Below are 27,812 nucleotides of genomic sequence, written 5' to 3'. Positions count from 1 at the left end.
AGAATTGATTTGAATCCACGTTTCATCGAGGCTATTGGTTTGGTAAACGTTTTCTCTTACGCGCATGAATCACTTACCATGGCCTTGCGTACTATCCAATACATCTAGACCTTTTAGCTCCTATCGTATATCTAGTGGTATATTTGCGTAACGTTTATTTAGGTTTTAGATTTTGACTGAAATGATACGGTTCGTTTGTTGCTCTACAAGTTTTTGTTATTATGATATTGATGTTATATTTTTTTTCATGTCATGTCTGTAAATGCTGTTTTAATTCTTTTTTTTTTATTCCAAATTACATTATCCTTGATCCTAATATGTTGTATTTTAATTTTAGAAATTGGACCGGGCTGACTCCGTCTGTTCCAATAGCAATAGATCATCGTTCAGTTAATTTAAGTTTGTATACCGGTTACAATTTTTATTTAAAACTATTTTATATCAAATCCTTTCATAGCCCTTGTTCAAAAATTAAAAAGAAAATAAAATGAATATTAACATTTACATATTTTTTAAATTTAATTTTTAACAACAGTTATGCACCGCATCCACCTGTCGGGCCGAAATGTCTCGGTCACATTGCAAAATCCGAATTCCATACATTTTGTTTAGAAGTACGTAAAGACGGGTCGCAACGGGCCGCAGCGGAGCGGGCGGCGGAACGAGTCATTTTCAATATAATGACAATCTGTTCGCAGTGTATTTTTTATGTTTACACGAATATCAGTCATCGAAATAAAAGATTTTATTTCCGAGTAAAAATTAAACGAAACTCGCGGGAAAATCCGCATTAATTATTTTCTGTTAATAGTTTAATCATATTTTCTTTGCCAACAAAATATTAAATAAAATAATTCCTCATCGAACATGATCATTGCATCTTCGACATACGCCAAATCTTGTATAGAAATCCCTAAAAGTGGCTTTTGAATAAACCCTCCAAGAATATTTTTCTTAAGGACCAAAAAAATTTACCAGTATTAAAATTTATTTAAAATACAGTAAGTTTCGGTCTGACAGCGTTTAGAGAATTTATTACATCTATTTATTATTCCTAAACACTGTGTCGTCGCAAATTTTCCTTCATAGCTTTTAAAGCTCGTCGAAAGATCGGCTTAAGAGACTGATATCCAAACCCGTAAGATAAAATCCTTTATTGCGGCCTACTTAGAAAAATGCAGTGTACGCAGTATGTAAAAATGTGCCCGAACTGTCCGACCCCGGCAAGTGGACGCGGTCCATAAAAGTTGAACGACTTATAATTGTTTTTTTCATATTGCAACCAGCAACCACATATCGCTTTTGAGAAACAGAAAGGTATGTTCAACAATATAATTATTTCAAGGTAACATGTAATTCTACTAAGTAGCTTGATACTATATGATTTATTGTGGTTAATTTCTAAGTAATATTGCAACTACTATATTATATTCAAATAAATAAATGTCTTAATGTGTATTTATGAGAGAGGTAGGTAGTTTAAGGATAAAATTGTTAATTAATATTGCATTTTCGCAAATTATTTTTAATTATTTTAAAATGAAATAATTAAAAATAATTTAAAACAATTTCTCTATAACGTCATTTTAAATATTTCAAGAGCGTAGTTTTGACTCTTATGAATAATATTTTGTTCTACGCCGTTCCTAACCCATAAAGTGGGCGGTAATGAGCATTACTTCGACCTTTGTAAAAAAAACGGTCAATATGGGCTTATTAGTAGTTACTCCTATATGAGCAAGTTATTACTGCCGTGGTGGCATTTTGCGCATACGCATTTACGTCAGTACAAATTCCGTAATATATTTATTAACTTGAAATAATGTCATGTACTTTAAATAAGTATAACTAATGTTGCTTTACTTAAACCGGTCCTAATTTTTTTATTTCTATTACAATATTATGGTGTTGTAAAGCTTCTTTGAAAATTGGGAAATGTAACATAACATTTCCCGATAATTACTTAAAGAATTTTAAAGGTTTTTTATGTAATAAAAATACTGTTTTTTTCTTTAAATCATTTGTCTATTAATTAAATCCTTAACAAATAAATATTATGGGCTAATACTATTTTACAAATTTTTTTTTATAACAATAGACAAAAATACAACCCCAGTTGTCTATAACCCTGATAAATATATTATACAGAATAATGTTTATAATATAAACGTACTATCATAGCAATTTTATGTCATAAACAATGTAATATTTATAACATAAATTTACTTTTATTCTGCTCATCACATTATAAATTTAGTTACGAATCTACGTAATAATATTCTAAATTTTAAATATTGTTACAATCACAGATGTGCTTTTTTACATTACACAATTAAATTAAATATATTGCACCTGCAAAGGTTTTACTAAATTAAATTGTTATTATAACCTTGCGGGACTCCTTGCCTTATACGAATAAGAATAGTCTTTTAAGAGGCATAAACTATTTGTTTCCTTATGTGTTAATATACTAAGCTCATTATACAATGTGATAGGTGGGAAGTATCGCGCTTCCCGCGTGGAAACGGTTAAAATGTATCGATATGACATATTATTAATAATAAACTTTGGCGTAATAATTTGAAAGCCACATAATACTAGCGCCATCATAATTTTCCCCAATCTTGTTTGATCATGTCTGCACCTTTCTCCGCTATCATGTAAACAGGCGCGTTTGTATGACCGGAGACGATTTCAGGCATGATGCTTGCGTCAATGACTCGCAGTTTTGCTATACCATGCACCCGTAACCTTGGATCCACTACAGCGGAAGGATCGCCTTTTACGCCCATCTTGCATGTACCACTTTGATGATAAATGGTAAACGTGAACATCTGCGCTTGACATGCGAAGTAAGCGTCGCTGCCAAAAGGACCGTATTTTAAACAATCCTCAATAGGCACATCGTACAATTTTGCACCCATTTTCTTCATAGCAGGCTGCCTGGCTATTTCTATAGCCACTTTGATTCCTTCTACAATTTTCAGTAAATCTTCTTCATATTCGAAATAATTGGGTATCAACGATGGATGCGCTTTAGGATTTCTACTTTGCAACATCACTCTTCCTTTTGATTTTGGACGCATCAACATGGGGAATACCATGAATGTGTCAGATTTTCCTAGCGGTCCATATGTATCAGCGTATATTTGTTCGTCAAACCCGAAATTGCGAGGAAGCAACGGATCCGAATTTAAACCACCTCCAATAAAAAGCAATTCCATATCAGGCCACGCACTAGAGTTGAATTTGTCTTTTAGATCTAGAAAAACTAACGCCTCGCAGCCGCCAGGGACTGAAAGAGGTCCTTTATGGTTTTGCATCCATTTGAATACTAAATCTAAATGGCTCAGTATATATTCAGTTGTTAGAGTTATGTTTTGCGATCGTACCATGAATTGCAATCCGCCAGCGGCGATGTGATCCATCAAATTATATCCGACCGGTAGATCTTTAACAACTTTGATTTTCATTGATTCTAAATGTTCCTTTGGTCCTATACCGGATAACATTAAGAGTTGTGGTGAATTAATTGCACCTGCTGACACAATGACTTCATTTTTTGCTAGTATTTTAAACTTCCTATTTAATTTTTCTAATTCTACTCCTATTACTTTAGTATTGGTGGCATCGAAAAGAAGTTTTGTCACCATCGATCCTTTGGATACGTGCAGGTTATTTCTTCTATTGATAGGATGTAAATAAGCTCTACTTGAGCTGTGTCTTGTGCCATTTTTCATAGATAACTGTAAGAATGATACTCCTGCTGGTTCTGCTCCGTTGTGATCGCCGTATTTAAAGCCGAGTTCTTGTGCTCCTTTGACCCATGCTTTGCCTTTTGATGTTCGAAAAGGAGCATGTTCTACATTAAGAAAACCTTTATGACCGTGATATTTTGGATTATCAAACATAGGGATATTAAAGTTTTCAACTTTTTTAAAATACGGCAGGACGTCGTCCCAGCCCCAACCATCATTTCCCATCGATTTCCAATTATCGTAGTCCATTGACGCTCCTCTGGTATAGATCATATAGTTTAAAACGCTAGAACCTCCTACTACTTTCCCTCGTGGCCAGTTGCACTGTTTATTTTCAAATCCCGCACAATACTTATTAGAGGGTTTTGTCTTGTAGGCCCAGTTTGCTGCCGTGAATTGAAGATAGTTCGCGATGATGGGAATGTCCATGACGTAGTTTTCGGTGATCCCAGCTTCTATTAACAGTACCTTCCATTCGGAGATTTCGGATAGTCTGTTGGCGAGAACGCAGCCAGCGGTACCAGCACCGATAATTATAAAGTCATATTCCGAAAGTAGTTTGGTTTGGTCAGGAGGTTCGTTGTCCAGTTGATGGGCGCCTTCGTTGAGGAAGTTTGCCAAGGACATAAGCGGGTTTGTGAACTGTGTGTCGGTCGGGAGCAGTAGGGTACACAGCACCCACAGAGCCGCCGCCGATGCCGGCGCGCGGGGCTGATTCATCTGGAATTGAGAGAAAATATTGATTAGATACATGATTAAGGACTGCTTTGGTGGCGTAATTGTATCACAGTATGACTGCCGGGCTGACCGTCTTGGCTTCGATCGACGGGTTGAGTAAATTAATATTCAGTTTTTGTTCTTAGTGTCGGCGCCGCATTCCATGACATCATAAGACAGAAATAAGGGTGCATTAGTTGCGCCTCTGTTTATCCATCGGGTATAAAATGTATGTGCGTGATTGTTTTAAGAGTGGACAAATGGTTTATATTACCGGCCAACACAAAGTTAAGATCGCGGTTGGCATTGATCTAGAACAAAAGGATACACGGATTCGACGTGCTCGCATGACTGTACATTTTAATGAAGCCAGTGAGTTCATGTGTCGTTTAATTCACGTGGCATTACTTGAATTTTCCTGTTCAGCTGGTTAAACGGGTATTTTTTTTTTATTTTTCCAAAAGTTCGCCAATAGTAGTTTTGCTTCACTTCGTTGTAAAAACTATAGTTATGGGTAGTTCTGAGTTTACGTCTTATTATGATGATGATAATAAAAATTATATCCATTGTTTATACCACATTAAGTGCGTTTGCCTGTGTTTATATTTTTTTGTTATACTCCTTGGTTGGTGTTTTTGTATTTTGTCTTTGGATCAGTATGCATAAATATTAAATAATCGTTGTTTTGTTTCAGGTACGTGCGACTGATCTAAAGCGAAAAGCTTTCGAAAACAGCGTCTATAAGTAATATCTAGTTTTGAGATTGAATAACTATTTACAGATAATATTACAAATATAATTTATTTTATTAAATTTAATATATATTTTACTTATGTAAACATATCTATTTTCCGAGTTAAATAATGCGAGGTTTTTCGCGGAAACTTATTCAAAATATGAAAAAAAAATTATATCCCCGTTTGAAAATTATGAGGAAATGCGAGGAGTTTTATATGTTATTACACATATTTAATATATATACAATGAGCGATGACTCGTTAGTGGCTAAATATAAACAATAGGTTAGTAGTTAAAATGTATGCATCTTTTTCTTGGTCGCGTTCTTAATCATAGAAGGTCGTGCCCCTGAAGGGCCTTCGTAGTTTTATGTATTTAATCTTTTCATTTCGTTCGGTTCTCGGCTTCTTTTAAGGCAGTCGCAACAGACAATCTAGTAAGGGTAGTCACTTAATCTACTTAACGGCTAGGTGTTCGACCGCGAGGACTTTTTCGTACTAGTTGTGCCCACCAATCAACTTGTAAAGTTATCTCTTTGACGGCGGGCAATATGTATGCATATTAAACCAAAAAAGATCATTTGTAACCACAGGTTAAAAATTGTGAATCGTAATGAGAGACACTTCCCTTCTCATTGGTCTAGGGGTCGTACGCTTCGGTAATAAACTGCAATAATAATAAAGTGGTCATAGTTCCAAATTCAATTTATGTTGATTGATTCGAAGCTAAAGTTATGGGAAGCTGCTAGGTATTACATTTAGCATCGCAATCAATTAGTTATCTCAATTATTCTGGCACGGAAATTATCAACATGAATATGTGGACTACTAGTTGATCTTATTATGTTTACAATGTAAGTTTTTCTGTCTGTTTTACTGTCTTTTGATAATGTTACTTATAAGTGGGTGTTATCCTCATTTTGTTAATAGATTTATTGGTTTATCTATAAAAGTAATTATTTCGATAGTAATTTTAGTATTTTTTTTATTTTTCTAATAAGTAATGGAATTTCCTAAAGTATTGCATTTATTTAATGCAAACTCACTTCTTATTGAATTATTATGACTAAGCTCTATCTACAGCTAAAGGTATCTATAACGATTGAATCTCAACAAAGTAGGTAAAGAAATAATTAACGTATGATTACATCGAAGGCATTTGCCGTGTAATTCTATAGTAAGAGATGAGAGTGATTCGTATAGTTATCAGTGACGCAGGACGTTCGGCCCTTACCTATAATGTCACACGCTGTGATTACGCAAATTGTCGATGTAAAACACAGTAACCGCTCATAACAATACAATAGCTGCTCATTACACAAGTACAAATTATGTTCATAGTTATTTTTATACAGGCACTGTAAATCGCACCCACTGCAGCTGACGGTAAGCGAAGTGGTGTTCAGGTAGTGTCGACTGACGAGAGATGATTATCCCTTGCCATTCGACACATTTATACTGGCTTATTTCAAACCGGATATAGACAGTCTGATCCCGGAACGCTTGAGTTTAACTCTACTTCTTATAAAATGTTTTTTTGAAGTATATTTTATATCAGCCTCCGGGTCGTGCCTTGGGCATCCGGTTTTTGCGAATAGCATGTTAACTGACGAAAACTGTTCATTGTGCATAATACTGTGCCGTGCGTAAATGATATGCCGCATGTTAAAAAAACGTAGCGTCTTTGATCCTTACCATGTATGCCGGTTTGTACGATGATTATAATTCAATGTTATACTTGATTTTATGGGCATAGAAATACGGTAGATCGTGTTTCTCTAAACTCTATTTCAGTAGAGTTATATTTTATGATTGTTACAACTATTTTCTATAACATTCCGATGTTATTTTTGATGGTTGCTACCCTTTTAGAGATTGAAAAAATGTCGTTGAGCAATAAAAATATTACAATAGAACATGGGTTTTACAATCTCTAACAATGATTAATATGTATTAAAAAATTATTGCTTTGAAGGCGGTAAAGCCTTAATATAAAATACGTTTTCTTCCATTTAAATATGTACAGATTGGTCAGTGGGGATTTAGAAGTACATAATAAGACTTACATGTGTCACCTGTCACCGATGTAGACATTTCTAACAGCCAGTGAAAAGGTTACCCGTTTTATCACATTAGTTACGCAAAAAAACCATGCAACATTGCATAAGATATAATAGATGCATATCAGCCGTATTCAAACATATCAGCATATTCGTTATTGCATAATTCGTGTTAAAATAATGCGAGCTCCGAGTAATCGCTGATGGTAATTGATAGTGTTAATATTGCCATCATGCGACGTATCGTTGTGTATACGAAAAATTGATGCGTCAATATTGCGTGAACATGTACATGCTTCTAAAATTCTGAAACGGTTCTTTCTTAAGCGTTAAATGTTTCGGCCTCTGAATATGTTGTAGTTATTGTAAGTAAATATAGTAATTTCTATAATATTTTTCGGTATGTGACAGAGTGCACGTAGAGTTCTGCGTCGAGTGCTACATTATCTCTATATTGTTATTAATAAAAGACCAGATACCTTTTGAACCGGCACACGAAACTTTATTGCCACAAAAAGAACGGTGTTTGAAAGTAAAATGGCTTTATAGTAGAATAAACGACCGAAACGATTTATAAAAATTGTATTTGCTAATGATCATATTTTATGTAAATATTTATTTGATTATCAAGGTTTTTTACGTTTTATCTAATACTGATTCTAGAATATCTATAATGTAACAGTTCATTGACTTAACGTACAAGCCTATTTGCATTTTTATGATGTTGTGGAGTGTTCAAGAATGCATTTATGTGTATTGGAATATCCTGATCGAGTTTCGACCTTTGGAAAATTGTTATGCTATTTGCTTTCTTAATGTGACGTCATAAAGGCGAACACGTTTTTGCTGTCAACAGAAGTTGTAAAGTACTTTACAATATTTATGTAAACACGTAAAATTTGTAGTGAATGTTTAAATATAGATCTACAGCAGCTATTCCGTACTTTCGTAGTATAATGCACGATGTCAAGGTTTTTATATTGGTCTTAGGATATTTGTGCCTGCCCGGATAGCGAAGTCCGCCCATAATATCTAAAACCCACGTAAGTGTGTCGCGTTCCGAGAACAGCCTGTGTATATCTGGCTTTAAACAGGCCGGCATAATTGTGGCAACTCTCGTCAGTTACAATTTTATCTGGGCTGTATTCCATTTTCATCGCAGCCGTCCCTAATGCGCCGAAGAGGGCCACCGCGGAGTTTTAGCTGGTAGGCCGTGCATAGGTTAGTTGTACATAGAGTTAAGGACACGGCCCGGCGGTCGCCCGACTCAAAGCCGGGCCGTAAGGAACGGTTACCTCAGCATAACCGCTCAGTCGCCCCCACGAAGGTTGGGCGGCAGTAATAAAGGACATTCCGCGCGAAACCAAAAAAAAAAGTGGTCTATGTGCAGAGGGGTCACAGTTGTGTGCTTTTAAAAAATATATATTGTATGTGTACGTACTGTATGTAAATATTTTTGATTATAATAAGTAAATTATGTAAACATAACTAAAGTGGATTTGTTTACACGGAACTGACATTTAAAATTAATTATTTTTATAATGTAATTAGCTATGGCCTGTGGTGCCGTCCGCGTGAAATTCTTTTTCCAAAATAAATATTTTTCCGGGATAAGAAAAAGCCTTTAGCAGTCAAGAATCATGTAGCTTTCTATTATTGAAAAAACAACATCAAAATCGGTTCAGCAGTTACTGCAATTAGCGCGTTCAAACAAACAGACTCTTCAGCTTTATACGTATAGGTATATTAGTACAGATTATTTTTAACAACCTGTTGTAGTATTTTCGTTTCACATATTTTTTACCGTATAGAATGTCCATTATTGATGTGTTCGTTTTTTTGGATTGTGATTGTTTGTAGATGCTAAATATATCGTTTCCTAGGTATCCGAATGAATAAATAGTCAATGCCACGATACATAATTAATAAAATTTTATTGAAGCTTAAAATTGCCACGTGAAGGGGTTTCGTAAACATATAATTTGATATTAAATCCTGTTCCAGTCATATAGTTAATGAGAAGCAAAGATTAGAATTTCAACATGTGTCAAATGTTATTTTGAATTAACGTCCAGGGTTTGATCTTTGGTCGAGTATTTGAAATCGAATTATTTAAAGAATTACCACCCGTTGTTAACGAGTTACGATTAAAATTTGGTGATAGACATCGTGGGACTTAAAAAATCTTACTGCATATATGGTTTTGGTTAAAGGTAAACTTAATAATAGAATTGTATTAAGTCATATATTTATTTTGCAAGTATGCAGTTGTATACACATAAATAGGTTTCTATAAATAAAAACTAGAAACAGTTCGCGTTCGTTTGTACTACGTAGTACCTTTAATGTGGGTGGAAAAAACTCATTCAGTTATTGCTTCCTTATTACTGTAAAATAAAAGCAGATTAATGCAAGAATTATAATTTTAACGGTTGCTCGGTACAAAATTATAGAAAGAAACCACGATTGGAAATATAAAACATGCGCTTATTAAGAAATATGCTATAAATAAATTTATGACGTAATGGGTTTTCATCGGCTTCACCAGTCTAAGAGTACCTTTCTCAAAATAAAATTTGTAATATAATTTTCCGCGATTGAATTCACTTTGTATCTTAGTCTAGGACAGTGGTTCCTAAAATTGTCTTAATCGTGACCCACTTATTAAAAATTCCAACTTAAGTTTTGGCCACCATGAAGGAAAAACAAGCATAACTTCGAATGACGCACTGTGCGTGTAAGAAAAAGAATTGTTTTTGCAATCAGGATATATTTATTCGCTATTTTTATAGCTTGAGTATCAACTTCAACTTTTGTTATTTTTAACATCAGGCTGTTTACCAGGTCCAACGATGTAACTTTCCATTAGTCTAGGCCCACGCACAATTCTTTCGTGTCCCATAGTTTGAGAAATGCTGGTCTCGAATATGGTTTGTCTGTATGCCAAATTTCCTCCAAAACCTCATCGGTTTCTGCGTTTACTTATAGCATTTATTATTATTCGTTAATCCGCCACCATTATTATAAAATATGATGTCATTATTAAATGTTAGAATGCACCCGTTCACAATAATATTATTAAAAAACAAATATAGAACTTAGGACCGTGTGTACCATCATTATATGTATCAACAACACGTTAAAGAGGACCTGATATACCAGTCCTAAAATGAGCTCTTCTAAATGTGCAATCCAAAGGATGTCTTGGGATTTTTCTTGGCACAAGTAAGCAGAGTTGGCCATGCAAACTCAGTCTTCCCATGGAGTCATTAATCAGTTTATACAAAACAACATGACAAACAGTTTTCGAGGAAATTAAACGAGTCTCGTAGTCGGCCCGATATTGATAAAGGGCGTCTTTAAATGCCAAGTACTTATTAAATACTTTTTGTACCCTTTCTAATCGCGCTGTGATTCTGAAAGTGTGTATTCCAAGCTACAGTAGCATACTCCCAATGAATGCGAACTAAAACATTAAATAAGCACAAAAGTGCTTGAAAATTTGAAAGTTGCTACACTTTTGTTTCATGAAACCGAGCATTCTCCACACTTTAGACATAGTTTTGTTAATTTGTTCAACGAAGTTCAACTGATTATTAACAATGACACCCAAATCTCGAACATTAGTAACATCATGCAACTGATCAACCTCCACAAAATAGCTAGTCGGATATATATTTTTATTTTTAGTCACTTGAATGTGAACGCACTTTCCAGGATTTAGTGCCTAGATATTACTAAGAAGATACCAGTTTCTCATCACATTTATTAAGTTTTTCTGAAGATCGTGGTCCTCAATGAGTGATATACATTTATACAAAGAGCAGGCATTTACTATGCATTACATGATCTGGGATGTTGTTGAGAAAAAAAAACAAAAAGTAATGGGCCCAGTGGTGACCTTTGAGGAACTCCTGAAGAAGCAATTTAAGTTTTCGAATAGTACCTACCCATTGTGACTCGTAATGGGTGATGTTTTAAGTATGACTGAAACCACATGAGTAATGGTCCATGTATTTCAATTTTCAATCTTCACTTTCACAACCCAGCAAAGTGTTTTGCCGAGTAGAATAACCCCAATAAAACTGTTCTACAACGAGACCGCAAATATCCTCGCCTGAAGCAGCACAGGTACTTCCCAGTTTCATCTCACCAGATGCTTCTGAGGCTCCTTTTGAGGGCTTCACAAATGACCAAAATTTCTTGGGATTGCTATAGTCCAAGTAGAAAGTTCTAGTTAGTTTGCTCACACGTTTGTTTGCCATATTAAGCTCCAAAAGATTTTTATAATGCTTGTGCCTCAGTTTTATTATTTGCCTTTCACCAATTAACCTAATTAGAGAAAAGGTAAAAGAAAGTGGGTATTTCTGAGAATGTGTTCAAGTTTAGAAACGTAAGATTCTATCAAAGTGTGTCTTATTGAATTTCTCTAGCATGACATTGGCATCCCCACAACCTAGCTCTGAGACCCAGTTCACTTGACTTAATCGTGTTCTAATGAATTATTAATTTGCTTTCCTAAAGTTGTATATTTTATAAATTCTATTTTTAATTAATGGTTTAATTTAAATATTAACACTAATCTCTAGGGCCGGATGATGCATGTCTAGTTTACCTAACGGAGCCGAAGCTTCCGTGGCATTAATATAATCAACGTTCCCTAACCTAATTCTAAAATCTTATTATTTACATTTTTCACGAGATTAAATTTAGTCAAGTTATTAAATGCCAAAAATGGCTACAAAACTTTGCCCGATGGAACAACTATAATTAACTAGTTTCAAGGTCTTATTAACATCAATCTGCTAATCCATAAAATTGAAGTTGAAGTCACCAAATAATAAAATTTCATCGGCTGGATAAGCACTCATTGTCAAACCTTTACGAACTTTCACAGCTATACGTCCCTTGGCTACAATTTCAGATTTAGAAATAAAATCTATGCTATAAATTTAATATTCTGCATTAAATTCAACCTTTTGTAGTTAATACACATTATTTACTTTATAAGAAACTTGAAACAGGCTAAGGTAAAGGTCGGTTTCGGTTTATTACTGTAGACATAAATATCGGCTACGGAACATCATTAATGCGCCACTACGTGCTTGTATGATTCTAAAATCGGAATAAAATTTTAATTTAGAACTTGATTTCTAATGAATGTGACAGGTTTTTATTTGACAGTGATATTTAATATCTTTCTGACGGACGGTTTTTAATAACACAAAAGTAAAAAGAATGTGTAAGCGTTCGAAGAACTTTTTAATTGTTTTAAATATGTCAGGGTTAGAATATGAAATGCCACGGTGTGAAAGTATTTCATAATAAATCAAAGTGTATTTTTCCCTTTCCTGATTATTTTATATACTGATATATGTATAGGTGAAAATTTGTGTGGATGGCCATTAAAAAAAAAAGCATCAATTAAAATACAATTTATTTATAATTAGCTGACCCGACAGACGTTGTCCCGTCTTAACTATGAATTTGCAGCGCGCATTCTGTCAATCGCTGAAAGTTATTTCAAACAATTGACAGTGATATAAAATCAATATTATCGTTAAGCTTTCTTAAATTTTCTAATTTTCCGCGCGATTTGTTGATTTTTTTCTTTCATGAGGACCTTCTTCTGTCAATAAAAAACACAACAAAAAAAAATAGTAAAATTGGTCCAGCCGTTCACGCGTGATAGCGTGACCAAGGTAAATAGGGATTTGATCGATTTGACTAAAACTCTTGATCTATTGTTCGATTAAAAAAAAATGCAACTTGTATACTTGTATTTTAAATATTTTTGCTTATTGGACTCTTTGTATTAATTTTTTTGCGCTTCATACGCCGTTCATAGGCACATCAGTATATTGATATGTTAATCACTGAAACAAAACTGCTTTACGGTTTTTTTTCGTATATTGCCATATTCCCGGAGCAAACTATGAAGGCTGTCTTCGAAATGTCAAAAAAAATTAAACAAAACTTAGAAAAGTAATACCATTTTAATACGACGCTCGATGTTCAATCTGATTTTATAAACTATAAAGCGTAAGTATATTATATTGGTGTAACATTTTATCGAGTAGCGGCACAAGCGCGGCGACGCAGAGTGAGGTGCATGGGGTGAGGAATGATCAGGTATTCCAAAATAATCATGATGATTTGCATCTCCTAACTTTTGTGGAAAGATCGTTTTACGAGTTCGCTGTACTTCCACAATCTTGCGAGAATAACGGAATGACGCCCAAAGTCAAGATTGCGTTCTTTACTGTATGTAGCCAACATATAGTAAGGTTTTGTTATTAATAAAATATCAAACAAAAAAGGATAGCCAAAAAAACACTATAATACAAAAAATATTGAAAATTAGATATGGGTTAAGAAAAGAGCAATAAAACATGATGAATGTAATATTCTTTTCAATTAGTTTTTCTATGTTTATATGCACACTAGGTATTTTTTGGAGGCGTTGTCTAATAACGTGAAGTACACAGATGTACCCAAGCCATTTTTTAAGTGCAAATAAAAGTTGCACATCACAATAGGAAAATGCATTATAATTAAAAAGTAAAACGAAAAAGAATATATTTGAATTTCGTATATTTTTATATAATTTTTTTTTCAATGCTTTTTTTTGGATTACGGTGTATATTTTCAATTAGGAATTATAAAAAAATGGCTAGTTGCTACGGCAATTTGTACACATTGCAGTCACGTCTAGAGGATCTCGGTTAGGGATGCAAATGATGCGTACATTGGTTAAGAAGACGTCGACAGTATATTGATAGCATAGCTCCCGGTCATTCTTCCCTTGAGTTTGCCCTGTTTGGGACGAGAGTGCTAACATCTCAGCCCAGTCTGTAGTGCAAAGATTTGTTCACGACTGCCTTATATGATTCATGTCTCATAGTTAATTCAGTATGGACCATTTTACAGATGACTTAAGTTATGTTTTTGTACATTACTGGTAAACTCATACAAAAACCCATTGAATACTAATTAATTAGTTATATATCAAACTACAGTATGTAAATGAATCAGATAACATTCTAACGATCATTGTTCCAACATTATTTGCTTCTCAGACCAGGCAGACAGCTTTTTGGTTTATACGCAAATATTGTAAATTTAAATTGATTATAATAATTATGTGTTTGACGTCGGTAAGTTGTATAATTCGTCATTTGTATTGTAGTCATGCAAGCCTGTGTGTAAATCTACAATCGTATTTTGAATTTAAGACAAGTGTCCTGCTAGTAAAGTATAAAGCTTCAAAATGAACCTAAATTTTTTCATAACCTATTCACCGTTTCAATTTCTTAAAATATTTAATACTAGCTTTTGCTCGCGGCTTCTCCCGCGTCAAAGGGTTTTCCGGGATAAAAGTCCCGCTATATATTTTCCCGGGATGCAAAGTAGCACATAACCTTCTCAGGATCAACTATCTCCATACGAAATTTCATAAAAATTCGTTCAGTAGACTTTGAGAAAATCGATTACATACAGACAGAAATGGCTCATTATTTTGGTCGTAGTGGCTTCCACATACAACGTAGATATATGCTGTGGTGGACTTTTATTTAGATATTTAAGAAAAACAATCCTACAGCACATCATCTTTGTCTAACTCCAACAGTTTAGGCAACGTAGGTCAAGATCGCATTTTTTTCTGACTTACTTGATAAGTATGACAAATTACACAAAATCATTATAAATTGTTGCCTATGTGTTTTTGTGATATATAACCAATATTATTATAAAGTTTCATCCAAACCGTTCAGTAGTTTTTCGTGAAAGAGGAACAAACACACATACATCCATCGTCACAAACTATCGCATTTATAATATTTATATAATATGTTTAATGTATTCTGTTAGAGATTCATGGAATAACCTTGAAATAGATTTTGAAAAATAATATCCAGGAAAGTACTTTAGTTTATTTTTCTATAGGTCACAAGTCACAATTTGCTATATCGAACCATTTTTACAATCTGCTGCTAATAGCTAGGCTTCATATTATCGTCATAAACCGACTCCTAGGAGGAAGGTTAATTGCTCACTGAGCTTAGTAACAAATATACAAAAGCGATGTTTAATTTAAATTAGGAATCGCCTACAAAAAAATATTTAATGAGTGTAAAAACATAAAAACACAAATTGTAAAGAAGATTCTATTGCTTGTGTGTATAAAGATTAATTATTTTTGGAGTCGATTTTTCTTTTGTTTAAAGTTGTTTTAGCTCCCCTTATCTGCCAGTCCCAGCTGGGTACTTTGGTTCACACTATAGTATTTTATTAATTTTATTCTCATAAATTAAAATGACCGTAGTAACACAAGTGATTGAAATGTAAATTAATAACAATAACAATATTTTTTATAAATTGTTTTAACGTATGTACGTACGTAACGTACGTAAATAAAGTGTTTTATTTTATTTTTATAATATTTTTGCTACAAGTGGTTTATGCCGGACTCAAGCAGATTTTAACATTACCCGATGTATTTGATAATCATTAGAGGCCGTAATATTCTTAAAATGGTAGCGTTAGAGGAAGTCTGATGCTGATTTTATTCCTTTTTGATGTATTCTTATTTTGCGCATATTATATTTGTGTTCGCTGATGAAGTTTAGAATAAAGTATTTGTTTGAGTTTACTGTCTTAAAATACGTTTTGTTAATTATTGGAAACTGGTCCAACTTATAATCAATCTTATTCCATTAAATATTCTGTTAAAAATAATATTTTTTTCTTTTGACATTGCGTTACTAAATGAAACCACATACTCTTCACCTTTGCTGACATTGTGCCAAAAATCATCCATTAATAACAAATATTTTCACCAAAAACCTTGTTTTTAGATTTCTGATTTTTTGGTCATTTTGTAGTTTAATGCGAATATGTTGGTGCATGAGTGTATTTCTGACTGAAAGTATGATGTTGTCGCTGCGACGACTTCTCTTAGAGTAGTAGTAGCGGCATTAGGGCGCGTAAAATTAAAATTTACTTTTTATTAACATTTATTTCGTTCGAAACCTACACTTTTTTATTTTACATCTACGGCTCAAGTAACTTATTGTAAAGTGTTATTTCCAACAAGATAAGTGTGTTGTGGTTTCATTTAGTAACGCGATGTCCAAATGACCGTGAATAAGCAACTTTATTTAAATAATAATTAAATATTCTCATGTACCTTAACTTATCATTAGTACAACTATGCTCGCCTATGTGATGAATAAAGCATGAGGAGATGTATTAAAATAAATATTTTATTTTATTTATTTTAATACATCTTATTAAAAAGATAACTTCTTAACTGTTTTTGAATATTTGGGAAACACATTTACACTGCCATTAGTGAGCATTATAATTAGAGAGACATTCCCGCCTTCACACCCACCACTACAACTCCTGTAGGCCAGGATCAGCAGTGACACGCATTTTATGATACCGAGCAGCATTATAATTAGTAAAATGTATATTTTACATGGATAATACGGGACCTAATAAACAAATTATTAAGCAATTATATAATTTATACATAAAATCGTCAATCAAACTGAATAGTGGATTCAAACCATTATTATTATAATTTTCGTTTTATAGGTCATTTTAAGTACATGGCAGGTGAGTCTAGTGGCAATTCCTAAATCGGATAATACTTGTTTGTTGTCCGATTTGGGAATTGCAACCCTTACATTGTTTCCTCAGAGAGGGATGACGGAAGGCAGGTAGGTTATAAGAAGGAAATTCTAACACCAAACGCTTCGCAAAATATGTTCAAGCAAAGCGTTCCGTCGACCCCATATTAGATGGCATAAGGCTAAGTGTAAAAATAAACTACCTTTACCCCGAAGTGCGTTATGTAATATTTAGACGCGAATTATCCAAAATCCAAATTATCCAAAATATTTTCACATTTTGTTTAATGCTAGTCATAGTGAATGTTGTTTCGTTTCACCAGTGCAGTTCGAATCTACGGTGCGAGTTAACGTCGGATTTCTCTGAACTAATTCTTGATTTTGCCTTATGTTTAATATTGTTTTTATGGTATAAATTTAAATTTAATATAGATACTTAGAACTAATTAATTTATCGTTTCATTATGCGGCTCACGTGTATGAGCAAAACGTTTTGTACAAGTATTTAAAACAGTGATTACTGGATTTTCTTGTCGTCATTTTATTGCGATCGGTGTTATTGTGAATTTATATGGACATTCCAGTCGGACACTCATATATTGTTTGTTTCGTTTGTGATATAATCAACAGATATCAGCCATAATATAAAAAAATACTATTTTCGCGGTAAATGTTTACGTTGATATAATGCAAAGCAGTTAATTTTGTTAATGTTGTTTATTTTTTAAATATTATACATAAATTCTTACGCTTTCTTTTTATAGCTGTTGCATTAAATGCATTGGTTTTCACATTCTTAATTTACACTTAACAGGAATGAAACACGTGGTTATAGTCACTAGTCACATTTTAATGACGATATTTAATTTATTTTTTAATGTTATTAGAATAAAAGGCAAGTTTGCAATAATTAAATTAAATAATATTTCAATTTAAAAATATCCACTAAAATAAATATAATTACACTAAATATTAATTATTACTCACGTTTAAATTTCGAATTAACAATTCAAATACAACACACGTTCCGTTTTAAGATAGGGCACTGATACACAAGCGGTCGTCTCCGCGCAATGTCGGCGTCGCGCGGCTCAGGATCACGGACTCCTTGCACGCCACTGTAGGCAGTGGTGCCGATCCCTCTTGTTTTATTTACCCGAGGAAATCCGAAGCGTACGGACTCTGTGACACTCACCGTGACCTCTGAGGTGTGTCGTACACTCCGGCGCGGATTCAACGGTTAGTGTGTTAGTTCAAGTGTTAGACAGTGCGATCTGTGTCAAGTACTGTGTCGTATCGATGATCTTTTGTAGATTAAGTATTAATTTTAGGTGCACCGTTAATTAATTAACTGTAAATATGTATTTGTGCAGTGTGTCCGATTAATTTCTATTTGTTTTTCGGTATAGGTCATTGACCGGGTTGTCTTTTTAATGTTGCTACAATTCATAAAATATATTTAAGTTTAAAAAATAAATAAGTTTCAAACTAGCATAGGTTTTGTATTTTTTTACGTAAAGGTAGTTTGTGCATAGTTTTTTTTATATAGTGACGCACATCGGTAGTAGAAAAAACATTTATCTAAGCTTACTCGCCAAGCCTTGAGTGCACTTTAAAATTCGTGTTTATTTAAAAGTTTTACTATTTCGAAATAATAAGAATTTTGCATTAATCGTGAACTATTATTTTTGTCTAAATATATTATGTCAAAATACTTTGATTAATGAAGATTTGAATACAGTAACGTGGCGAATTTAACCGAAAAAATTCAATGCAGTCATGATATTTCTTGTTAAGTTTTGCCAATGTTTGCGTCATATTTTACTGTTTTTTTATATTAAAGACCTTTTTTTGGCGAATTTGATCCTCAATAGTAATCACTATTACATATTGTTTTATTTTAATAAACGTGTATGTAATTTATATTTAACAATAACTTCATAAATTCTCAGTGTAAACTCTTAATAGTTGGTACTCATTTTATACATTTCCCTCTATTTGTGTGATAAGGGCCATACATTTATAAATTTTTACGCACATAATAAATCAATGAGTTCTTGCTCGCGGCTTGGCCCGTGTAAAAGTTTTTACAGAGTTAAAAGCCTCGCTCGATATTTTCCCGCGATAAAAAGTAGCCTCTGTTCTTCTTAAGGTCTCAAAATATTTCCATACCAAATTCCATCGAAATCTATTCGGTGATTTTTTATTTTATTGCGTTCAGACAGACAGGCGCGGCGGGAGGACTAAGGATTTTTTTAAAAGATAATTGTAACTTATTTTTACCATTATGCGCGCGAAATATAACTTTTTTTAAGGGCAGGGCGAAGTCACCCTCCTGCACCTGATGGTAAGTTGTGGGGTCCCATAGAATGTCGACTGGCGAGAGATGATTACCCCTCGGCAGTCGACACAATTATGCCGGCCTGTTGGAACTGGATATACACAGGCTGATCCCGGAACGTGACACACGTGCGTGGGCCACTATGGCGGGTTTTAACACCTAGTGTACAGTGGTCGCTATCACCAGCAAAGCTAGAATAATTGGTGAAAATTTTAAGTTAGAGTAAAGTATATAGTAAGTATATTTATAGAATTACGCAAACACGCAGGCTTGTCTGGCATTATTTTAATTTGAAATGTTTAAAGTTCATGGTAACAAATTATAATGATGGGAAAATTGCGAATTTCGTTTTTCCGTGTATATCGTGAATTCATTTTGAAAGTTGTGACGATCTATGGGAATATTAAATAAAATTATATATAGTGTTCTTAATTAAATTATCGTCTTGAATAAAATCACGAGCATGGCTGCAACAAGCGTTTTATGCGGCCGGTTCTAGTCTTTAGATTGTTCGAGTAATGTCGTATAATAGGACAAGTGCACAGTGCGCATCTGCATACACGATAAATAAGTTTGTACAGTCTGACCAGGAAAATATAAAACCTGCTTTTGTTGTGCCGCTTTGCTTATTCGTTTTAATGTTAACGTTTGTCAGTAGAAGAAATTAGTTCCATATTTTACCAGGACATGGTATTGGTAAGGCATATACTAACTTACCAGTGGACTAACTATCAACACTTGATAATAGTCTATTTATTTCTGCATCTATTCGGGGTCCTATACGGGATGTCCCAGAATGGGACGGTAAAAAGACATAACGACAAAGACCTTACTATATGGAACGAATAAGAAAAAAAAAATAGAGCCCTACCTATCACAATTGTCATTATAGCTTTTTACGACTTAAGGTAAACAATCCGAGCGACGATTTGTTGTAATTAAATAATATTTATTTTTAGCATTTCCCCTCTTTTCAAAGAATTTAAACAAGGTAAGTCCATTTTATAAAGTAGCAGCGTTTCTAAAATCAATATGATTCCGTTTATTGCAAAAACTTGTTTAAATAAATTAGGCCATTTGTAATAATAGGTTTCTAAGGGTTTTCCCTCAATAAATATCTAATTATTGCAGCATTTTAAAATGTCAATATGGACCAAGTTTTGATTAAAATTGCCAGACTAGCCTAGTATTTTGTTTTTACAGCGGGTATTTCAGTTGAATAATTAAATTATGAAAAGTAATTAATTAGAAAATTTCTTTATTTTCCTTGTAATGTAAATTTGTTTTGATTGTAACATAGAATTCATCGGCTTGGTTTTTTAGTTTTTTAATATAGTGATAAGAATTACAAACTATGGAATTAAGTGGTCAAATTATCTTAATGTGTCGGTCAGGGTAAAGATTTCAAATTTTCTTTAAAAGACTATAATGTAAGAACAATGATTTATTTTGGCTCTAATTTATTTCTATTCGTGCCATCCTAGTTTTGATTGCCTTCTGATACCTTTTTATTGTCACTTTATGGGACAGTCCGTATTAACGACTAGCTTTCGCTTGCTTTCGCTTAAGCGGCGATAGCCTAGTCGTGTGTGGAACGGACTGCCAGACGAATGTCCGCAGGTTCAAATCCCAAGGGCACACACCTCTGACTTCTAAAATCATGTGTGTATTCTTTGTGAATTTAACGTTCGCTTTAACGGTGAAGGAAAACATTGTGAGGAAACCTGCACATATGAGAAGTTCTCTATAGGAATTTCGAAGGTGTGTGAAGTCTACTAATCCGCACTAGGCCAGCGTGGTGGACTAAGGCCTAATTCCTCTCAGTAGTAGAGGAGGCCCGTGCTCAGCAGTGGGCAAGTATATAATACAGGGCTGATATTATTATTATTATTTCGCTTGCGGCTCTGCCCGCTTGATGCCTCTATGTCCTTCCCAGGGTCTCAAACTATCTCCATACCAAATTTCATCCAAATCAGTTCAGTAGTTAAGGCGTGAAAGCGTTACAGGCAGACAGGCAGAGTTATTTCCGCCCTTATGAGTATTGGATTGTATATCACACTATAGTTAAGTTCATAATATTTAATTAATTGTGGTAACAATTTGTAGGAATTTGTCGTTACGTTATCTATGTCGAGATATAGATCAGACTACATTAATTATCTGACAAAATATTATCAGTTTTCGAATTTGAAAAGATTGTATACTAATTAATGAATATATTTATAGTATTTTAGTTAAGATTCTTAAAAAAAAAGTTTAAATAAACACTTTCGTTTATTAGTTAATTCCAATATTTTCTTCTCTATTGCTGTAGCAAACAAGGTCCGCATTATCTAGTTCATATTGTTATCTAGTTCAAGGGCTGTGTGAATGATTACCTTCGCCTTGTACGCGAAACAATAATAGAAGGAAACTATTCGTGGCTCGTTTTCGGACCGGAAAACGGAAGTGTTGTGTTTGATGCGTTGCCAGTACGCATCCAAAGTGCGTGGGTGCGTTACATTAGACTTAATTGATAATAAATGTATTTTTATTACAAATTGTATTTAAAAAGACGACGCTGCTAAAGAACTGATCTGTAATGGTTGACGATTAATATTTTGTTATCTTTATAGTCGGTTATACTTATAATAGACCGGGAATCGGAATGTCTTGAGTTCGAATCCCAGGCTGGACAATACTCTATGTGAGTGTATCTTGGAAAAGTTATTGTCAAGCATTTCACATATTAAGAAATTAAGCCTTTCTTCATTCTGAGATATGGTATAGAATAAGATCAGATATAAAAAGAAGAAATAACTTCTGTACATTGATTCGTCAAGTAAATAGAAATATACTTAACACATCTATCGCAAGACCTTAAGATTCCTGTTAATATATGATATGTTGATAAATTCATATACTTTAGTACACATAAATATTATTAATTAATTATTTTACGTGAAATATGAAGTCGTGATATGAAATACACGTGTTAATTAATCATATGGAATACCCATGGATTTTAACTCAGTATAAACATAATAAACAGGGTTGATTGTGGTTCACTTGCGGTCTGTGTTTAACAGTGGATGGCCATAATATGGTTGATTGATTGATAATAAACAAAAGTCCATTATCTATTAATTTGTTCATGCATTACTTAAAAATGGGTGAACTGATTTCGTTGATAATTTCACCATTATGATAAGCGAAACTCAATCATTACACGGCTATTTAAAATATAACCGGTTCTTTCAACCGACCGCAGTCGTGTGCAGTCCATAATAAAACTAACTTTTGCCTGCATTTCCTTCCGCGTCAAAATGTGTTTCAAAATTGTTTTACTAGTTCCTAATATTTGCGATATTAAACAAACAAACTTTTCAGCTTTATATATATATATATATATATATATATATTAGTATAGATAATAAAATAAATAATCGATATTTGAACATTGTGACTGGGTGGTTCCCCGATCAATTATAAATGCCATTAGTGAGTTTGTACAAGACTCGATCAGTGCTCATAGATAAAATATTTGCCGCGTATAATTTATAATCTGTGGTGCGAAAGACATATCGGAAGTCAATATTACGAAGATTATTTTTGCTTTTGTAATTGTAAGTAGCAATAGAAAATATAAATACCAGTTTCTTCATCAACTGTAAAAGTAACGGGTAAAGTAAACGCCATAAGGGTTGCCAAAACACAACCGTTACTAAAGTAAAAGCCGTAAGTGTTGTCGTAACACACACTTCATAATTTAGACAAAAATAAAATTTTGATTTTTACTTCATAGTAGTGCAAAAAATAAAATATTTTACAACTTTTAATTTCTCTACTTTTAAATTCTTCTCCTATAGATACTTTTAAAATTCACGTATGTAAAGTTAAGTAAAATTGTAAAGTTTGAAGGCAAAACTTGACTTATAGGACTTAAAATTTTCCAACTGTGTCCTTTACTACATAAAAAATTTCACGCCTCAGTTTCCTCATTTATTTATTTATTGGTTTTTATCTTGTCACATTACATGCTTATTATGAATTATTATAATCATATATAAAATATATAATATGCTTTTAATATTTATTTGCACAACTATTTAAGATAAACACGACATTCTTCGGTGAACTTCGTCTCATGATAGTTATATATTTTGGCGAAAACAATATACTTTAAGAGACACAAAAATTTTAAATTAACACGTCGATTTTGAATAAAATATCCAGTTCAAGGGTATAAACAATGTTGTTACGAAAAAACATCTTTATGATTTGGAATTTTCACCGTCAATATAAGCACCCGTTTATATATTTATGGTAATTCAGCCTTCATTTTACGGTAATCGTAAGTATCATAATATTGTTAACCTAACGTAACTTATAATCTTTTATGAGTAAGTAATATTAGTGAATGCTGTGTCTACTTTTTAACAATCATGTACTCAGACTTAATTTTTCAATTTTTTTTGGTATCTTTTCGTCAATGTAACAGTGTATGATTGATTGTAGACCAAATAAATAAATAATCCAGGCTGAGATTTTGTATACTAGGCGGTGTTCACACGAACGTAATCGCGTAAACAATTTGGTTGTCTTTAAAATTCTTCAACCGGTTTCATTTTCCGCGACAATTATTCAACATTCATATACGTAATAAAGGCACTTGTTTAAAGTATTATGCAAAATGTTTTATTCGCTTCAAACCTTACATTATGGTAATTATATGTAGTAGTTATATGCTAACATGTGTACGTCACCTCTTCCTGATTGTTGGGTGAGCTGTTTGCAAAAAACGTTTGATAATAATATTTGACGTATAAAAACACAGGCAAAACACCCAAAATAGCAATTTATGTCTACTTCGTTAATGATGCACATCTTGTTTTCAATGTGCCATGACGAAACATATGAGCTAAGTAAAACACTTCATCTGCAGGCAACATTCTGTATAGTATTGTTTAAATTATACAAGACTGGTCAATGCGCAGTCCTCGTTAATTTTCTTGATATTAAGGACCTATTTTACACCTTTCTGGAATAGGTACAAATATGTTAATGCAGATATATTATCTATATTTGTGTAAATTTTTAATCAAAATCCATTCCAGCAGTATTTTTATATTTAATTATTTTACGTCACTTTTTAACATATGTCATTAGTAACCATAGCAGTTGGATAATACAATCAATGGACTATTCTAATTTATAAGCATTAATTAATGTCAAAAAACATATTGTTTATAACAATTTCACTTAATCATTTAGTGCAGTGTTTGCTTCTAACGAAAATCGAAACGTCTTCATGAACTTTCATAAATGTACCAGAATTCTTTATCAGATCGTCTACCATGAGCATTTACGATGTTTTTGTCTGCTTCGAACCTAACGTACGGTTAAGTTCAATGTAAGTAATCGACTGACATTAAACGGATGAACGTAATGTTACACAAGTGGGTGTATACGCTGCAATGTTAAGGCCGTTTACTACGACTTGCCTTATTGAGTAATCCTCGCTTAGCGATTGACTTTATTTTCATTTTCCGCAAGTTATTACGACAATAATATCATTGATTTACGAATAGTGACTCTTTACAATATATAGTACTAGCTTTTGCCGGCGGCTTCGCCCCCGTAAAGGAGTTTTCCGGGATAATTTTCCGATTTACTTCATATGTATCCTTTTATGAAGACCAAAGTATACAAAGTCGTTATAAATTGTAGCCTATGTGTTATTCCGATGTATTACAAATATTACTGTAAAGTTTCATTCAAATCCGTTCAGTAGTTTTTCCGTGGCACAGGAAAAAACATAAATACAAACATACATATGGATGTATGTTCACACACCCTCACAAACTTTCGAATTAATAATATTTGTAGGATATATTCTTAGTCGATGGAACTGTTTAAGCACACGTCAGTTCATTCTTTCATGTTACTAATAAATATAAATTAAATTAATGATAAATGGGAACTTAAGCCATAAAAAAAACCCTTAACGTGTTGGTTTACACAGTACAAACCTACTACTCGTTCGACCTATCTTATCGGCAAGTACGTATAAATATGACTTTTAAGTATAATCCGTTTTCCTTTCATACTTCAAACTTGAACAAAAATATGTAGGTGCTAAAATAGCCGAAAAAAAGGCATATTTTTTTATATTTTATGTTTGGGACGAGAATCGAACTCTGAATACCCTCCTTAATCTGGTCCCTGGTTTCATACTGCATAACGACACTTTGCAAGGGAACATGATAACACAAAATTAATATTTTTTACAGAAGAATCTTTTTATGAATTGGTTAATATTTATGATATATATCCAGTATATTTTATGTTTTTTGCTTGTAATAAAATAATTAAAATATATTACTTTAATTATTTGAGAATGATTAAAGCCTGATTTAAAGATTACAATTGTCGGTTACAGTGTTCTTTTTAAAAAGTTTGAAAAATCCCACGACTATTATATGAAATATAACTTATATGAACGGAAATAAAATTAAAGTAAACACAAAAAGTTTTTTTTTAAAGTAAATTATCTGCATTTTATATCCTTGCTTATAAATATTTTAATTAGGTTTTGCGTACTCTCAAATAATTTAAGATAAGAATTAAAATGACAACACGGTGATTAAATAAATTATCGTTGTTAAAAGTAAAATAAGTACAAATTACGAATTTTATCAATTGCACACATACGAACACGTCAAACAGGCGCGACTGGCGCACCCATCATCCGCTATGTGTATTCCATTCCATGATATAATAAGGAATGAGCCTATCGCCATATCTGGCACAAATTCCAGATCAAGGTATGGAATAAAAAAACACAATATCGTTTTGCCCGACTTGGACATGGAACCGGAGGCCTCAGCACTGCAGTCGCACCGTTATACAACACCACCGATGCAGTCGTATGTATTTTCATTTAATCTCTTCATGCGGTAATAACAATTTTTTGAACATTAAATTATCCAGTGACACCGGTTATGTAACATTATAGTTGTAAATGATACTGTAGAGTACAGTGGAGGATTGTTAACCGACATCATTTTATAGTTGTTTATGAACTAATTGTAGAATAACAGGTATTATTAATAAACAATTACTTACACCATATAGTTATTATTTTATTTCTGTCTGACCAGTATAAGGTAAAGAATACGAACGTTGTATAAACTTGGAAGAGATTTTGCATCATGCGTAATGCAAAAGTGTTACAAACATCAGTGTAATCCACTTTACATTGGCGAACTCGCTTTTTGGTTTTAATTATGCCGGAGTAAACGAGGTGACTTTAGACGGATGTTCGGAGTAAATCCCCGCACACGCATTCGTGTTAAATTTCATTTGTAAACAATCGTCGCCTTAAACATAATACAGTAATATACAAATTAAAATGCGAACGTATTCGTCGTTATTTATAATAGGTAAGCTGCTTATGCATAAACACATTAGTCGAGTATCATTTTAAAAATACAGAATCCACAAAAAAACCATAACGTCATTTAATTGCCTACGCCGCGCCGCACAGTTTGCACGAAGGCAATTATTTTCGTTTCAGTAAGTCTCCCCTGACAATACGTACTTCAATTATAATTAAGGTCACCTTACACGTGTACGAATTAGTAAAAAAAACAATGTAATGGAAATTTAGAGACGGACTCACTTTATCTATCCTAATATATAAAGCTAAAGAGTTTGTTTAAATGCTCTAATCTCAGAAACTCCTAAACCATTTTTGAATTTCTTTTCACTAATAGGAACATACATTACTCCTACGTGCAGTCTTTTTTATCCCGGAAAACCTTTGTTATGCGGAGGGATCCACAAGCAAAAACTAGTACCTTAATGAGACTTAATTTACTTTTGATTTTAAAAGTTTCGGCCTCACAGTTGTATTGCGGCACGTCGTGCTGAGGATTCTTGAATCAGGCGAAGTGGTGTTAAGTTTTTCTGCTGACTATCTGCAGAGTTTGGTAATGTCACGGTTAATTGTAATAGGCTCATCTACTATAATATGGAATTTAACGTAGTTGACGAAATGTGGGTGTATATCCTTGCCTACCCGTTAATGCGAAAAAAGGCGTTATGTTATGTACGACTTGATGCGTAGGTGGATCGCAATTTGTTTTGGCGTTCCACCTTGATATTCCTAGAACGGAAATAGTAATTGCTATTGTCAGAGTTATATGGGCTTATGAATCGTGCGGAAACTACGTCGAAACAATGACGTGTTCCGAATATTATACAAGTGTTGTCGCCATTAAACGCACTTTTACGAGACAATTGTTTATAAGTACTTGGGTAGGGTAGTTTATTGTGTGTGCTGAACGACCATCGTTATGAGGTTCCGGCTTCGAATCTTATAGTGATATTGGATTTCCATGCTTAGTATCAGCTCGGCGTTTGGAGATCGTGTCGGATATGGACATAGGCTCGTCTCCATCATATTATGGACCGGTATACACATGACAAGAAATGGGTGTTCCTGTTGCGCCTACTCCTTCGGGGATGAAAATTATTTTATAAGCTTATTTAGTAATAACGAGTAAAAAAATTGTTAT

At 33.3% G+C, this 27,812-nt stretch overlaps 2 protein-coding genes and 1 long non-coding RNA gene across 3 annotated transcripts in view; 2 read left to right on the top strand and 1 right to left on the bottom strand.

Annotated features, from left to right (window-relative positions):
* LOC115453721 (flotillin-2) overlaps window positions 1-27,812 on the top strand; it is a 357,821-nt gene that overhangs the window by 50,794 nt on the left and 279,215 nt on the right. The gene's annotated exons all lie outside the window — the stretch shown is intronic.
* Window positions 2,004-18,065, bottom strand: LOC115451845 (glucose dehydrogenase [FAD, quinone]). Its single transcript, XM_030180225.2, has 2 exons — window positions 17,898-18,065; window positions 2,004-4,478 (listed from the first exon to the last, which is right to left on the bottom strand). The coding sequence occupies exon 2, from the start codon at window positions 4,476-4,478 to the stop codon at window positions 2,607-2,609; it is 1,872 nt and encodes a 623-aa protein (XP_030036085.1). The 5' UTR covers window positions 17,898-18,065; the 3' UTR covers window positions 2,004-2,606.
* The window catches only part of LOC115451847, a 29,143-nt gene continuing 19,407 nt past the window's right edge, over window positions 18,077-27,812 (top strand). The window contains exon 1 of the long non-coding RNA XR_003939424.2: window positions 18,077-18,149. This is a non-coding gene — a long non-coding RNA (uncharacterized LOC115451847). The remainder of the gene's footprint in view (window positions 18,150-27,812) is intronic.

Source organism: Manduca sexta, chromosome 9 (genome assembly GCF_014839805.1).
Source record: "Manduca sexta isolate Smith_Timp_Sample1 chromosome 9, JHU_Msex_v1.0, whole genome shotgun sequence".
NCBI lineage: Eukaryota > Metazoa > Arthropoda > Insecta > Lepidoptera > Sphingidae > Manduca > Manduca sexta.
Note: the sequence above shows the minus strand (reverse complement) of the source record. Positions and strands in the feature narration are given on the sequence as shown.

What these genes read in the sequence shown, in the direction of transcription:
- LOC115451845 (XM_030180225.2), bottom strand. Translation starts at nt 4,478, where the DNA reads ATGAATCAGCCCCGCGCGCCGGCATCGGCGGCGGCTCTGTGGGTGCTG.